General features: G+C 43.1%; 3 protein-coding genes across 6 annotated transcripts in view; all 3 read right to left on the minus strand.

Annotated features, from left to right (window-relative positions):
• pcbp2 (poly(rC) binding protein 2) overlaps window positions 1-7,189 on the minus strand; it is a 10,518-nt gene extending 3,329 nt beyond the window's left edge. The window contains exons 1-12 of one of the 4 annotated variants that reach the window (XM_062545809.1): window positions 7,015-7,189; window positions 5,746-5,884; window positions 5,519-5,542; window positions 5,401-5,433; window positions 5,099-5,215; window positions 4,743-4,874; window positions 4,131-4,259; window positions 3,886-3,960; window positions 2,951-2,992; window positions 1,563-1,635; window positions 947-999; window positions 471-640 (exon numbers count right to left, since the gene is read on the minus strand). In XM_062545809.1, coding sequence (XP_062401793.1) covers window positions 471-640; window positions 947-999; window positions 1,563-1,635; window positions 2,951-2,992; window positions 3,886-3,960; window positions 4,131-4,259; window positions 4,743-4,874; window positions 5,099-5,215; window positions 5,401-5,433; window positions 5,519-5,542; window positions 5,746-5,814 — 917 coding nt within the window. In that variant the 5' untranslated portion in view covers window positions 5,815-5,884; window positions 7,015-7,189. Of the gene's footprint in view, window positions 1-470; window positions 641-946; window positions 1,000-1,562; window positions 1,663-2,950; window positions 2,993-3,885; window positions 3,961-4,130; window positions 4,260-4,742; window positions 4,875-5,098; window positions 5,216-5,400; window positions 5,434-5,518; window positions 5,543-5,745; window positions 5,885-7,014 lie in introns of all 4 variants that reach the window. The other 3 variants (XM_062545808.1, XM_062545806.1, XM_062545810.1) reach the window with 3 other exon arrangements.
• An 837-nt stretch (window positions 7,190-8,026) lies between these two features.
• Window positions 8,027-10,272, minus strand: prr13 (proline rich 13). The gene is made up of 4 exons (XM_062544920.1): window positions 10,158-10,272; window positions 9,766-9,823; window positions 9,242-9,642; window positions 8,027-8,530 (listed from the first exon to the last, which is right to left on the minus strand). The coding sequence occupies exons 2-4, from the start codon at window positions 9,779-9,781 to the stop codon at window positions 8,486-8,488; spliced, it is 462 nt and encodes a 153-aa protein (XP_062400904.1). The 5' UTR covers window positions 9,782-9,823; window positions 10,158-10,272; the 3' UTR covers window positions 8,027-8,485.
• A 1,007-nt stretch (window positions 10,273-11,279) lies between these two features.
• On the minus strand, window positions 11,280-14,132 carry LOC134092754 (proline-rich protein 13-like). The gene is made up of 4 exons (XM_062545811.1): window positions 14,053-14,132; window positions 13,319-13,371; window positions 12,538-13,118; window positions 11,280-12,066 (listed from the first exon to the last, which is right to left on the minus strand). The coding sequence occupies exons 2-4, from the start codon at window positions 13,332-13,334 to the stop codon at window positions 12,007-12,009; spliced, it is 657 nt and encodes a 218-aa protein (XP_062401795.1). The 5' UTR covers window positions 13,335-13,371; window positions 14,053-14,132; the 3' UTR covers window positions 11,280-12,006.
• Between the last annotated feature and the right edge of the window lie 512 nt (window positions 14,133-14,644).

Below are 14,644 nucleotides of genomic sequence, written 5' to 3' on the forward strand. Positions count from 1 at the left end.
AGAAAGAGAGAGAGAGGGAGAAAGAGAGAGGGACACAGAGTGGGAATGGGTTACAGGGAAAGTCAGAGAGGATGGGGAGAAAAGACAGGGCAGGTAGAAGGGGAGAGGCAGAAGAGGAAGAGGAGGAAGAGGAGGAAGAGGAGGAGGAGGACAGCACCACAAACTAACACACACAAGGGAAGTGAGACTTGACGGACACACAGAGAGCACAGGACACAGGCCAGGTAGGCCAAGGGTGGCCAAAGCTGGGGTCGTCAGAAAGACGACCCCACTTTGAAAAGGGTCAGAAGGGGGGGGGGGGGGGTGTCATTATCAACTGCTTTGAACAGGAGCGGAAATGCAGCCAACTGCAACAATATAACCACTGAATGGAGAGTTGGGATCAGAGACGCAGCCATGACTTGGCGACACAGACAGGAGTCCACTTTGTGTGTGAGTGCGTGTGTGTGTCTCAATAGGTAGGTAGTCACCTGGCGTTGATGAGGTACTCGGCCAAGCTGATGCTGGCAGGGGAGCCAGTGATGGTGACCTGCCGATCCGTGGAACCCTCCACGGGGTTGGCGATCTTGATCTGAGCCCCAGACATCTGCCTGATCTCATTGATCTTGGCACCCTGACGGCCAATGATGCACCCGATCAACTGAGCGGAGACAAGGGGCAAAAGGACACAGCATGAAGGACTGAGAGACCGGCAGACGGAACACAACCAAGACAGCTTTTGGTTAGGCTTTCAGCTAAAATGCCCACAAATGTGCCGCTAATGGCCACATCTGATATGAACATGATGAACCCCACTAACAGCAGAGGCAAAATGATCGGCAAAGATGTGTGCGGTAACCCCGGCACACAACAGCATAAGGAGCGGACGACGTGGCGTAATAAAGGAGGCTAGTTTGCCGAGGAAGCGGGAAAGGATGTGGTCAACCAGAGCGGTAAAAACACTTACATCATTTGGAATGGTCATCTCGTGGGAACCAGTTTGGGCAGAGGCATCCATCCCTGCAAAACGAAGAAGAGCGTGACTCAACAGGAACGTGGCGATGATGAGAACGCAGGCTCTAAATTTTGTCTCCTAAAATCCTCCAGCCCTTTCCAACAGGAGCGCTGGTAGAGGGGAGGAAAACTACATGTAGTGGACAGTGCTGCTTGATTAAGACAGCATCAAATGAGCTAAATAAGTGAGTCAAGTACACCTCTTAATTTGCTGTTCAGTAAACATATAGAAGCAACCTCTTTTGCTTTACTCATGACAACATATTTACCGTAATTTCCAGACTATTAGCTGCGGCTTATACATTGATTTTGCTAAATTTCTTCAGCTATGAGGTTAATACAGGGGGGCAGTTAATATGGTGTTAATATGGTTTTGTTTCTTTTAACTTGCATAAAACACTGTCCTGCGGCTTATACACAATGCGGCTTAAATGCGGGAAATTACTGTAGCCATTGCAACTGCAAGAGAAAAATTTCACTCTTCAGGCCCACACTGATCCAAACCAGGGGAACGTGGGTCTCTGAGCATAGAGGCATGATGCCTGTGTGAACGGCCTCGGGGGTCTTACCGGTGAAGCCTTGGTTGCTAGGGGCCAGAGGGAAGGGGCTCTGCTGCATGGCTAGCTGGTGGAGCTTGGTGAGCTGGGGAGAGATAGAGGCAGAGGAAGACTGTGAGAGCGAGAGAGAGGGGGCAAGGGAGAGAAGCAGGGCAAAGAAAGGAAAGGAGAAGAGATGGATAGAGAGAGAGAACGGTCAGTAAACAGAGCGTTTCACAAACGTTGGCTCACTTCAAATGCCTTTTTTTCCTTTTTTTTTTTTTTTTTTTAAAGAAAATCTCCCTCCCCAATTCCCGATTCAGTTCAGACATGAAACACATAGTGACGTGCACATGTTTTTGGATGAGACGCAACTGGGGGAAGGGGTTTCATACAAAAACGCAATGGTGATCTACTGATGACACACTTTGAATGTACAAACCAGTGACATTGAGGACACCAATGTACTTACTGCTTTTCAATGGTGGTTGATGGATGAACACAATGCAATGGCATTTCAACCCAAAATGATTGTCTACGAGTTGCATTACACACACAACACTGAGGAGTGCTCATTTGTGGCATACGGTACTTTCCCAATCCAGTTTAATTGAAAATGTCAGATCTAGCAGAGCATGCAAACAAGATAGGCCAGTGAGCAGACGAGAGAAGAAAAACAAAAAAACAAAAGACAGGAAGACCGTGAGAGAGAGGACAGAGACAGCAGTGAAGGGGTGGAGAATCTGGACAAATACTACAACATCCATTGTTCTTGTCTTATGGATTTCTTTTTTGGTCTAAAACTGCTTCCAAACCTGGTCCTGTGCTTCCCCCCACTTAGGCCAACAGGTCTCAGAGGCCACTTCAACAACCAGGTCTGACCATGCAGACGCATGCTAGCAGATAGCAAGCTAAGACAGGAGCGCTAGCAGGGGATCACGATCCACACCCACAAACACCACACAATGGTTGGCCTTACGTGTGATTGAGAAACAAGCTAGCAAGCTAACAAGTCCATAAACCACTGCTGACTGTTAGCTACTTCGCTGACTGCGTCAACCACAGTGAATACTGTCTATAAAGGCTATTTTTTTTCTCTAACTATGCATCAAAGGAAGGGTCAGTGATGCCTTTTAGGTTAACCCACAAGAGCTGCCTGGGAGAAGTTGCAGAGGACTCAGGTTGGAGGCAGCTGAAGATCGAGGGCATACATTAGCCCTCTCTTACCAGATGGAGAGTGCAGGAGTGCAGGGTGAATCACTCCAGACTCAGGGGTAGGTTGGGTGGGGACAGGGGGGCTGGAATGGCAAGGTGGTGGGGTTTGGATGGGAGGAGTGGAGAAAGGGGGGGGGGGGGGGGGAGTGGGGGTTGGGTGGGCTGGGAGGAAGTAGGAGGGGGGGTGGGGGTTCTACAGCACTTACATCTGGCTGCGGAATCGCGTGCTGTCCTTGAACGGCATACGCCTGAAACGAGAACACAGCGTTCATGGGGGTGCCACCATCACGGCACACTCATGACTGAAACACCCAAAAGAGTCAGCAAAGGGAAAGGTGAACGCGCACATACACACATGCTGATACACACACACCTGTAACATGTAAACAATATCCCGTACACACTATTCAAAACAAAAATCACTAACTCTGAAAAGGAAAGCAAAATAAACTCTTTTTTTGTAAGTGCATGTCTTGTCCAAAATCTCCACGTGACCAAGAGGTGGTGAGGAGCAGGAGAAGGAGAAGGAGTAGGAGGAGGAGGAGGTGGTGGTGGTGTGTGGGGGTAGGGTGGAGCAGCACAGAGGCTTGAAGCAAAAGACCACACGAATAAAAGCAGATAATAAACACATTTTCTCTCCTGCACAGGCCCAGCTCGACCCAAACGGCCCGGGCTAACAGCTGAGCCATTGTCTCCAGCGATTCAATTCATTCAGCAGGCACACAATGGTGGGTGGAGAGACAGTGCAGACAGGCCGCTCCAGTGACAAGAGCTCACAGTATCAGAAACACAAGACAGACCATTTCAAAAGGAGAGACAGGGCTGGGATTTTTTTTTGTTAAAGAGAAAGAAATGATAGAGAACACACATTAATTGGAACAAATGGGAGAGGAAACGGTGTGAGAAGAGGAGGGAGGGGAAAAAAACACATCATCTCATTTCCATGCCCAGCAGACTTTTGATGACTTTTAGAATTGAAACAATTTCAGAGGACTCCTCTGAGGTGAGGTCTGGGGCTTTTCTGAAGAAATCAAAAACACTGAGGGAAGAGGGAAGGGGCTTTGATGGGGGTCTGTACAGTGGCCTGTGGCGTGAGGGTAGGATAGGGTATGGTGGGGTGGGGGGTCTGACTGGTGGTTACCTGTCCTCCAGCGAAGATCACAGGGGATCCTGAGGGTTTGGGTCTGTAAGGGATGGTGACTCCCTTTGGGGGAGACTAAATAAACAAATAAATAAATAATTAGGAAAACAGATCACATAAAAAACAATATGATTGCATATGCTGTCTTGTATTTAATCAGATAAAAAAAACAATAATAATAATAAAAGAAAAATACAGCCAATGCAAGGCAGAGACCGATAAATGAGAGGAGGGGGGGGCAATACCTCCAGCATCACCACACAGATCTGCTTGACACACTCGATGATGGACTGGGGAGTGCCAGCGATGGTGATGGCACGCTCCGTAGAGTTGGGGAGCATGTCACCTGCCACCTGAACCTGGGCACCCGTGGACTGGCGGGCACAAAGCAGACAAGAGAGAAAATAAGGACAAAATAAATTAGTGTCGATACGGAGATGCACGCACCCAAGGGGAATTTCTCATGGACTGAATCGGGACATGGGCAAATCCTCAACAAGTTATATAATGTGCTCTAGGCTGAGATTGCATGAGAAATTAGCTAGTCATTACCATCAATGAGTTCAAACAGATCATAATTACAATATTTGACATGATTAAGCTTAACCAATTAAACACTAAGCTAGGTTCTGAACAACTCATGCAAGTGAAACCTGTCTTACTCATTCCCGTCATCGTGCTGAACAAGCCCTCGAGGGGTATCCTCCCAGCGAACCCACTCAACGCACACAGTCAGCACACTTTGTGTCAACAACAAAACTATCGATGTGCGATGAAGTGTTCCCTATCTTCAAAAAAAGGGGTGCGTGAGTGGGGGGGGGGGTGATGCATAATTTAGATACTTGGCAGTGTCCAACCTCTCTGATCTCCTTGATCTTGCAGCCTCCTTTGCCAATGAGCGAGCCACACTGGCTAGCTGGCACCACGATACGCAGGGTCACGGGGGGCTTGCTGGTGGCTGTGCTGTTGGTCATCGAGCTGCTTATGTCCTGAGGAGGGAAACACAGCCAGGTAAAGATCAAGTGTGTGCAGCAGTATGCAACATTGCACTACTCTGAACCGGCATCGCCAGTCATGCTTTGGGGGGGTCAGTGGGGCCCATCTATTGAAAACTGCACGGTATATCTTTCAGAATGTAATTTTGACAACCGCTCAAAATTTTGCTCTGAGAGCTGGTTAAATGTGTGTGTGTGGGTGGGTGGTGGGGGTCTACCTCCTCCAATTTGTCGATGATCATGGAGAATGCTTTGAAGATGGCGGTGGTAGGACCAGCCAGGGTTATGATTCTCTCTGGACAGTTCCCCTCTGAGATGTTGATGCGGGCTCCACTCTGAAAGTAACAACAACAAAAAAGAAATGTAGAAGAGCCCAAAGAAACCTGATCACAAAAACTGCTGGGATCAACAGCCTCAAGATCAAATCACTTTTACTCACAACTGATCAGTCTCCATCAACATCTTTTTTTCAATAATAAAACTCAAAAGCTTCTTTGGTCATGTTGCAACCGAAACTCACCTCCTCTCTCATCTTCTTAACAGATTCACCTTTCTGTGAGGGGAGAAAGAGGGAAACAGTTTAGAGAACCATGCCATTTAAAAAAATCACAACATCTAGAGAAGGCGGCCCAACATACCTTTCCAATGATGCTTCCGACTTCCTATGGAAGACAAAATAGACAGAAGTTAGGTATTAGAGTCAAATTTTCCTTCCTTCCAATCCCATAAGGGTACACCAACTGATGAAGCACACATGGCACCAACAAATACAATGTTTTACATCACTGGAAGAATGGTAAACTACAAACACATTGACAAATTAGATGAAGTGTCAGACTAAATTCTCCACAACAAGGGGACTGACCTTGCCATGCATGAGAAGCCTGATGGTCAGGGTGACATTGAGTCCTCCTTCGATTACACCGGAGTCCATAACTACAATGTCCGGGAGAGAAGCTGGCAAGAAAAAAGATTGGGGGGGGTCTTTGGTCACAAAGATGGATCTGAGGAAGGAGAGGAGAGGACATTGAGATATGTGGGAGAGGGTTTAAGCAGCTGGCAAGCAGATCATGAAAGAATGGTGAATGCACCAAGTTAGTTGTTATGACTGCAAAGCATGGGTAAGTTTTGATGCATATTAAGCTTTATCATGTGGGATAAAGCCTTCTCGATCACCTATGGTGGTAGTGTGGTCATACAGAATTGGCCAAAATCCATTTGGATTGAGAAGACATAACAGTTTGCTGTAAACTACCATTGCAATAGTATTGTTTCATTCAAATTAACATGCAACTCAGATTAGTGCAAAGATCTCCCATACGCCTTAAATAACAATTTTGAATGGCAGTAGCATACTGTTGAGATGTTCTATCCAAGCAACATTTTTGAACAAAAGATACATAAGAACATGCCTGATGTTGCACTTTAAAGCTAACAAAACTACCGATGGCTAGCCCGTGTTATCTGGATCTGGAAAACCGCGGCTAACTTTAGCTACCTTACCTGGCAATACAACACTGCAATATCATTAGCTAACGGCTAACTTGCTAACCCGATTGAGAATTAAAACAACCTTCAAATGAAAAACGGCCCACTGTGTGTCTGTGTTCCGATTCCATGTAGTTGCTGAGCATATATTTAAACAAGGATAAACCTGATTCCACAAACTGAACCCACAAACTACGACAATAACATAGCTGGCTAACTAGTGTCTTTAGGTGGATTTACGACCGGGCGATTAGCATGATCCATTTAGCAGACTAGCTAACATTAGCTGGTCGTTGTTGAATGTGCACGTTGACAACCACTGCTAATTTTAGAAACTGAAAATGGAATGGCTAGCTGATCATTCGAACATTTCTAAACTGACTGAATTAATTCAAAAGACAAAATACACCACGTCCCATCAACTACTATGAGCTAAATGATATATGAAATTTAAACGAATTCGCTGGTACCATGCTAGTTAGCTATCCAAGCTATGTAGTTGCGTGCTCATGCGGCCTAGCAAATGTACACCCAGCCTCACAGTAGAAACTAAGCTAACATTAGCAAGTTAGCCTCAGCGCGCGTTACACCTCATTTAGGATTCACAAGGCTATTTTAAAATATATTTCAATTTTAACAATCTTACCTGATCCGTGTCTTGAGATGTGTTCAGGGGGAGGGTGGGGTTGTAAGGGTAGAAGGGGAGAGGTTCGGGAGGGTATAAACCCAGGGGGAGAGTTTTAAAAGGATTCGGGGAAGAGGGAAGAGTGATAGTGTGAGATCGAGCTCCACTCTTTTACACAAAGACAACAAATCTCTCACCTCTGAACTTTCACCCTTCCACCCGCCCCTCCCCCATCGACGCGGAAACATCCGTTCTCTCAAAGACCGTTCCGGTTTCGTCAGAATAAAGCCAGCCAAAGCCCCGAATTTGATGCAGGTTAAATAAATTATAACGCCACCAAAACATGACTCAGCAAAATGTCGAAAGAATGGAGGAGCAGAGAACGGAGGAATTACCACCGGGCCCAGGCCTGTATGGTGCGAGAACGACGTCCTATGTTAGTAAATAAGTAAGCTTACGTTAATATAAAGACTTTTATTTTGACAAAATGTCCCATTTCGTGACCCAAATGCGATCCAACCATAGATAGTAAAGGGAAGCAACTAGGATTTGTTGAACGGTATCGTTTGACAGAACTACACTTTCTACAGAATTTCAGCATGGTGCGTAGACAGTACAGAGGGCAGTGTCTACTATGGGGCTCTGGCAATACTGAGTAGTCACATAGCTGCTACACATAATGTGTCAGAGAGCATCTCTCAGATAAGGCCTGCAGCAGCCAACCCTTTCATATTTTTAGTGATACAGAAATCAAATTCAAGAAAAAATATTAGGCTATTATTTTAATACTATATAATGTCAGTCTAAATCGTTCTTTTCACGTTCTTTTCCAAATAAACACAGTGTATCCTAACTGAATGATATACGAAGGGATAGCCTAAGTGAGAATTGAAGGGATACAATCAATATGAAAATGATGAAAGTATGACAATTGGATTAAACTGTAAGAACACACTTGCCTCAATAAAAACAACATAGCATTGCAGGCCTGTTACAATTTTTTTTTTTTTTGTAACACAATAGCTTCAGCAGGTTTTAGGCATCTTAACAAGAATTTTATTCACCACTCCACAACTTTCAACCTTAATGATGAGGCACTTTCTGACATTTCATATCATCTAGATCTTCATATAATTGAATGTAGTTTTACTGTAACACTTATAACAATATAGTGTCTACTGTATTGATACCATGTGATTAAAAGTGGTGAATCTAGTTCTCTGACAGATAAAAAATAAGATCAGAAGCTTAAGGCAATGTGCTTTACATTATTGATTTTTAGGAAACTACAATTTTCTTTAGTGTGATAAATAATACAGTAAATGTCTTTGTAAATCATTGTATATGACACAACATAATAATACTTAATTAATAATAGAGTTTAGTGTGAAATGCATTAAAAAGACAATTATCAGTCAAGCTAGCAATCATCTGTTGTATGTCGGTTTACAAGGCAGGCCATTTTGACAGCTATTTGTTGGATCCTCACACTTTAATCAGAGTCGCTGCTGCTGCTACTGCTGCTGCTTGAGGAATGCTGTGGACAAACACAGTTAAATGTCATTAATTAAACTATATGTTTATATGCCCATAACAGAATTCATACTTTGGTATAACAGACCAAGTCTGGGTCCTCCCTCCCTCCCTCATCCCTCTAACTATATCCTCTAACTATATTGTGCATTACTATGCACAATATAGTTAGGGAGAGGAAGACATGCAAGTAAATCTCTTAAATTGTTGACTAGTGGAAACTTTCATGTTTCGTTAAATAATTGTAGACAATACTTCCACTGACTATTAGAGCAAGGATAGTATTGGCTATGAACAAATGTTCATTACAGTGGCATCAATTTGTTCTGTAGGAGATCGGTATAAGTGGTACCAAACATTTTCATTCATGTGCTACACTGATCAACAGACCACTGATCTTAGACCAGGATATGACTCCAAGTAGGTGGTTTAGTGGTAAACCTAGGTAAGATAAGCCAGAGGTAGTTGTCAACCTCCTTACAACCTTTTGACAGAATAGCACAGTGGCATCAATCTCCAAACTAAACAAAGCCAAAAGTTTCTTCTATTAGGAGATTTACCATTTCCTCTCTGGGTTGACTTACCCATATCTGTCACTTAACCACCTTGGAATACGCCCCAGAGACTCTATATCAGGCTGCCTGCCTGCCATGACTCAGTCGCTATCTAGCACTGCAACACCCTCATCCAAAGTCCACCCAGATCCATCGCTCACCTTGCCGTGCTTATGAGCCTTGTGTTCTTTATGCTTCTTCTTTTCTTTCTTATGCTTTTTCATTTTCTTGTGCATCTTGTGTCCCGCCACAGCCATTCCAGCCCCGGCTAAACCCCCTGCTACAGCCCCACCCATTGCCGGTCCCATGGGATGTGGATGAGGCCCTGGGTAGGCCCCACCATGTGGGGCATGAGGGTGTGGGGCTCCGGCATAGGGTGGGGGAGCTGGACCAGTGGGGAAATAGGGTTGCCCTGGGACACCAGGAGGAACCGGTCCAGGAGGCATAGCTGGGTTCATACCAGGTGGATATGCTGGATCGGTACCAGGGGGGAATGCAGGATTGGGGATTCCAGGGTAGCCTGGAGGTGGATGAGCTGGGTTAGGGGGACCCATTGGAGGACCTGAAATAATAAGAAATGCAATGTCACATTATATATATATATATATATATATATATATATATATGTATATAGCTATTGAACGACATCATCTATTTTGATTTAGGCTCTTAAACAATTGCTTACCTTGGTTAGGCCACATAACGAGTTGATTCACTTGGATGTTAGGCTAAATAAATGGTTCCTGGAAATACAGCATTTAAGAACAGGTGAGTTTATGGCATCCATGGAGTAGCCATGCTACATTAAATACTTGACATCTACCCCACGTTGTGCATTACGGTTATAAGTCAACAAACTGTGTTCAGAATGGACAAACATTTAAATCCATAGACTGTAGACAAAATCAAACAAACGACAGGCCTATGTTAACAAGTTTCGAGCAGAAGAGAACGAGCAGTGATGTAGCCTAGTCCAAGTTTAAGTATCAACCACAAAAATTGAAAGCCGTAAACAAAACACGCAGTCAATTTGAACAACATAACAGCCATGTGGTTTGGCGTTCAACCAAAGCCTACCTTTACATAAATCCCGAAGAAAACCTCTAGTTGTGGTTCTTCTATCTTTTAGCCTACTGTTTCTCCCCTGTGAACAGTTCTTTTAGATCAGTGGCTTCTTCCGGGATCAGACGCTGTAAAAGGGGTGTGTTCACGAGCATCATGTACAGACGGTTGTTATTGATTTACCTGTGTGTATTTAGCCTACTTAGGATAGGCAACTCGAAGGAAGATACTGTATATGCATTGATACAGACAACATTTCAGTGTCATTGCAACCGATAACTTTTACATAATGCTTCTCACACTAGACAGTGCCCAACTAGCCTACGCTGAAATGACACATATTTTCGATATTTAAAATCTTGAACATACCCTTCATCACGTTACAACTGTTGTGGTGCGTCCCAACCGGTCCCAACCATTGCTACATCATAGACACCAACTTTTGTTTTTTAAGGTGTAAAAGATGAAAAGATTGTCCCAATATTGAATAGGAAGCTGGCCAATGACTGGGGCAATTCAGACTGTCACCAGTAATTCATAAACTACATGTTTATTTGGCTAAATTATCTAATTGTGTAGCACTGAAAATAGAACCAAATAGGCTAAGCTGAACATACAGCCTACTAACATCCAGCAACACTAACATCCTGAAATATAGCACCTGATGAATAGCCTGCCCTACTGCATTGACGCCTGTTCAAATGAGATCAGAGACATGATCATATATCAGTGCCTTCTAGCTTGGCAAATGCAACATCAGTGACTAAAACAGGATGTATACACACAGCACGATATCAATTAGGCTAATTAAGAATCCAAAATCCACACTGCAGGGCTAGTACAGGGTCTCCTATGGAGAACTTTAGGCCTACTGTATCATTTGAATGGAGATAATGATATGGAAATATAGCCTACATCTTGTGACATTTTATATTTGTAGCTCACTGTGTGTGTGTGTGTGTGTGTGTGTGTGTGTGTGTGTGTGTGTGTGTGTGACTGTGTGTCTGTGATTAAGAGAGAAAGAGAGTGAGTGTCTGTGTAGTATTCAATCATGTTAAACAAGTTGTACTGTTTTAAGTTCTATCATCTAATATTGCAGGCTATGTTAGCAAAATACTCAGACATAATCGCATAGAGTCAGAATGAAAGATTTTATTCACCACTGCATAATGTAACAGGCTCTACATTCACGACAAGGCACTCGCCAACCTCACAGTGTTGTGCTTTCCACACATATAGGCAGGTGCTTCTACAGGTTTTAAAGCATGGTATCAAGCATTTCATTTACCATTGCCCATGTAACTGTCTAATAATAAGGCACTCTCACATCTTCACAGTGTCATGATTTCCACAATGAGACAAGACCATAAGCACCATAATCTAGATGTCCAGTTTGATATAATTTACTATAAGATTTCTTATTAACACTTTTAACAATATAATGTGTAACAATATAGGCCTACATAAATTATCTTCAACTGCAATGTTCAGTAGCTGTGCTTCATCCTTACATGAGAACATACTGTATATCTATACCATGTAGTTAAAGGTTGTTTAACAGTAAACTGTCAGGTAAAAAAAAAAAAATACATCAAAAGACGAAGGCAAGGAGTTTTACATTATAGACACTGAGAAAACAATATAATTTACTGTGATAAATAATACAATAAATTGTTTTGAAAAGACAGCATCTTTCTTATATTACATAATTGTTTATTGTTATTATTATTATTATTATTATTATTATTATTAATAATAATAATAATATAGTTTAGAGTGAAGCCCATTAAAAGAAGCTGTATAAGACAAATGTCAGTGAAACTGCTGTACAGGGTTTTGGGTGGTAATTTGTTGGACCCTAACTTTAGTCGCTGCTGCTGCTACTGCTGCTGCTGCTGCTGCTGCTGCTGCTGCTTGAAGAATGCTGTGGACAAACAAAACATATAGGCTAATTAATTAAACTATAATTTAAATAAATCTGGCTGAAGCTAGCATATGTGTATTACTAGGCAACGCTTTGGGCCTTCCTCCTTAAACACACATTTCTACCACCTCATATCCCAAAATGATAAACAGTTATGGGGTGAAGACTAAAAAGTAACTTTTCTGAATTGCTGACTAGGAGTGGTAGCATTTAATATTTTTCATTAAAGAAGAAGAGTTTTCAGTAGACTATTAAAGCAAGGTTAGATAATGGCTATGAACAAAATGTCAGAAAACGATCAGTTTGTTCTATGACAAATAAGGACAGCTGAGACGTACTTAAAAATACCAACTACATTCATGTTTTGTTGTTATGTTGATCAACAACAAAGCCTATATGCATCAGGCTTATATGAGTCATATCTACTACTGCAACACCCTCATTCAAATTCCACCCAGCTCCACCACTCACCTTGCCATGTTTCATGTGTTTGAGGCCCTTCTTTACTTTCTTCACCTTCTTCACCTTTTTCAATTTCTTGTGCATATTGTGTCCCCCCAAAGCCATTCCTATCCCTCCTAAACCACCTGCTAAACCTCCTCCTAACCCCCCAGCCATTTTGTGACCCCCATAGTGTTGAGGTCCGTAATGAGGGCCGTTGTGATGGGCTTTATGGCCTTTTTGGCCTTTCTGGCCTTTCTGAGCTCCAGGATAAGGGCCAGGGTGAGCTCCAGGATAGGGACCAGGGTGAACTCCAGGATAGGGACCAGGGTGAGCACCAGGATAAGGGCCAGGGTGGGCTCCAGGAAAAGGGCTATGGTTGGGGGCAGGATAGACACCACCGGATGGGAGTGGGGCATGAGGGATTGGGGCTCCTGCATAAGGAGGGACAGCTGGACCAGTGGGGTAATAGGGTTGTCCCGGGACACCAGGTCTAGCTGGGTTCATACCAGGTGGATATACTGGTTGGGTACCAGGGTAGCCTGAGGGGCCCATTCCAGGGTAGCCGGGGGCCCCCATTCCAGGGTAGCCCGCGGGACCCATTGGAGGACCTGAAATAGTAATTAATGGAATGTCACACCTCAAATACTATTACCTATAGCCGTATAACTAGCTGATCATTAGCCACCTTACTAACATAGATGAGTAACTCTGTTCACCATGCCATTACACACATAATGCCATTACACACATAATACTTTATTTCCGGGGGAAAACAAACAAACAAACAAACAAAAAAACATTTGCCTACCTTGGTTAGGCCACATAGCGAGTTGATCCACTTATGAATACCACAAATGGTTCCTGGAAACATAGACAGGTGAGTTTTACAGGTTTTTCTTTTCAACTGCTACACACAAAATAGTTACATATCACACACTTTCTGAAACATGCAAAACCAAAAAACTCCTTCTCAGCCTTTAACACCTTCAATGGTTCCACAAAGGTTTTGCAAAACACCACACACACTTCTAGCTAACTCACAAAATCTATCAGGAGAACTGACGTCCTTTTTCAAACAGCCAAACAAAATGCCACACCATATTGAACACCAAACAATGTTCCCCCCACCACCAACACCAACAACATTTAGATTACATTTCACTTATTCATTCCAAAGCCATGAAATATCGATGGCTTCGATTAATTCATTTCATTCTTCATTTACAATTTACTACAATGAGTTTGTAACAGAGTTGTCCTTAAAATGTGAGCAGATGTAAAAGGAATCCTTTGAGTAGACTAGCCATATGCCACATTAAATATTTGGCTACGTGTAGGCTACCCCAAGTAATGTATAAGGACAAAATCAAGTCAAAAAACAACTATTGAGGCAACACTGAAGTCACCTGCAAAGATGACGTAATCTATTGCCATAAAGTTATGCAGTTAAGGTATCAATCACGCAATTCGTCTTTTTCTTCTGAAAGTCTTAAACAAAATAAGCAGAGCCTTGAACATGTTTACCGTTCAGGTAAAGCTTACCTTGATGCGAAAACCTAGCGTTGTTTTCCACCTGACCTGCTGTCAGTTTTTAAAAGATCAGCTTCTTCCGGATTCGGGCGCTGCCAAAGAGGTATGTTCATTGTTATGCACGAGGATGAAACAGCCTTATGTATTTAGGCTACTTTTGCACCACCCATTCGAATTACACAGTCATTGAAACAAGCAGACACTTTCAGAGTCAGTGCAACCGATTAGGCTACGTTTATTAAAATATATGTATTGCATTCACTCATATTCTAATGCATACAGCGTTTTACACACTTGTGTCAGAGAAATACAAACTCTTTAAAACGCCTACGTAAGCCTTGAACATACCATTTACCATCACGTTACCTGTTGTTATGGGCCCCACCCAATGGCTTGACAAAAGTGGTTCAACTGGTCATGGAAAAACAGTTGTGACACAGTGATATGGAAAGAGTGAGCAATTTGCCCTGATGTTAAATAGAACAGGATTTTTTTAAGATTGTGATGGTCACCAGTTCTTCGGGAAATATGCATGTTTATTTATGATATATTAGGCTATATGCCTACTCTAATGCATCCCTGAACACATGAACATTCCTTTGGT

The sequence above is a fragment of the Sardina pilchardus genome, chromosome 9 (genome assembly GCF_963854185.1).
Source record: "Sardina pilchardus chromosome 9, fSarPil1.1, whole genome shotgun sequence".
NCBI classification, from domain to species: Eukaryota; Metazoa; Chordata; class Actinopteri; order Clupeiformes; family Clupeidae; genus Sardina; species Sardina pilchardus.

Excerpts from the sequence above, each read along its gene's own strand:
- LOC134092754 (XM_062545811.1), bottom strand. Across the intron at positions 12,067-12,537 it reads AACACATGAAACATGGCAAG|CATTCTTCAAGCAGCAGCAG; the intron begins GTGAGTGGTGGA and ends GTTTGTCCACAG.
- prr13 (XM_062544920.1), bottom strand. Across the intron at positions 8,531-9,241 it reads AGGCTCATAAGCACGGCAAG|CATTCCTCAAGCAGCAGCAG; the intron begins GTGAGCGATGGA and ends GTTTGTCCACAG.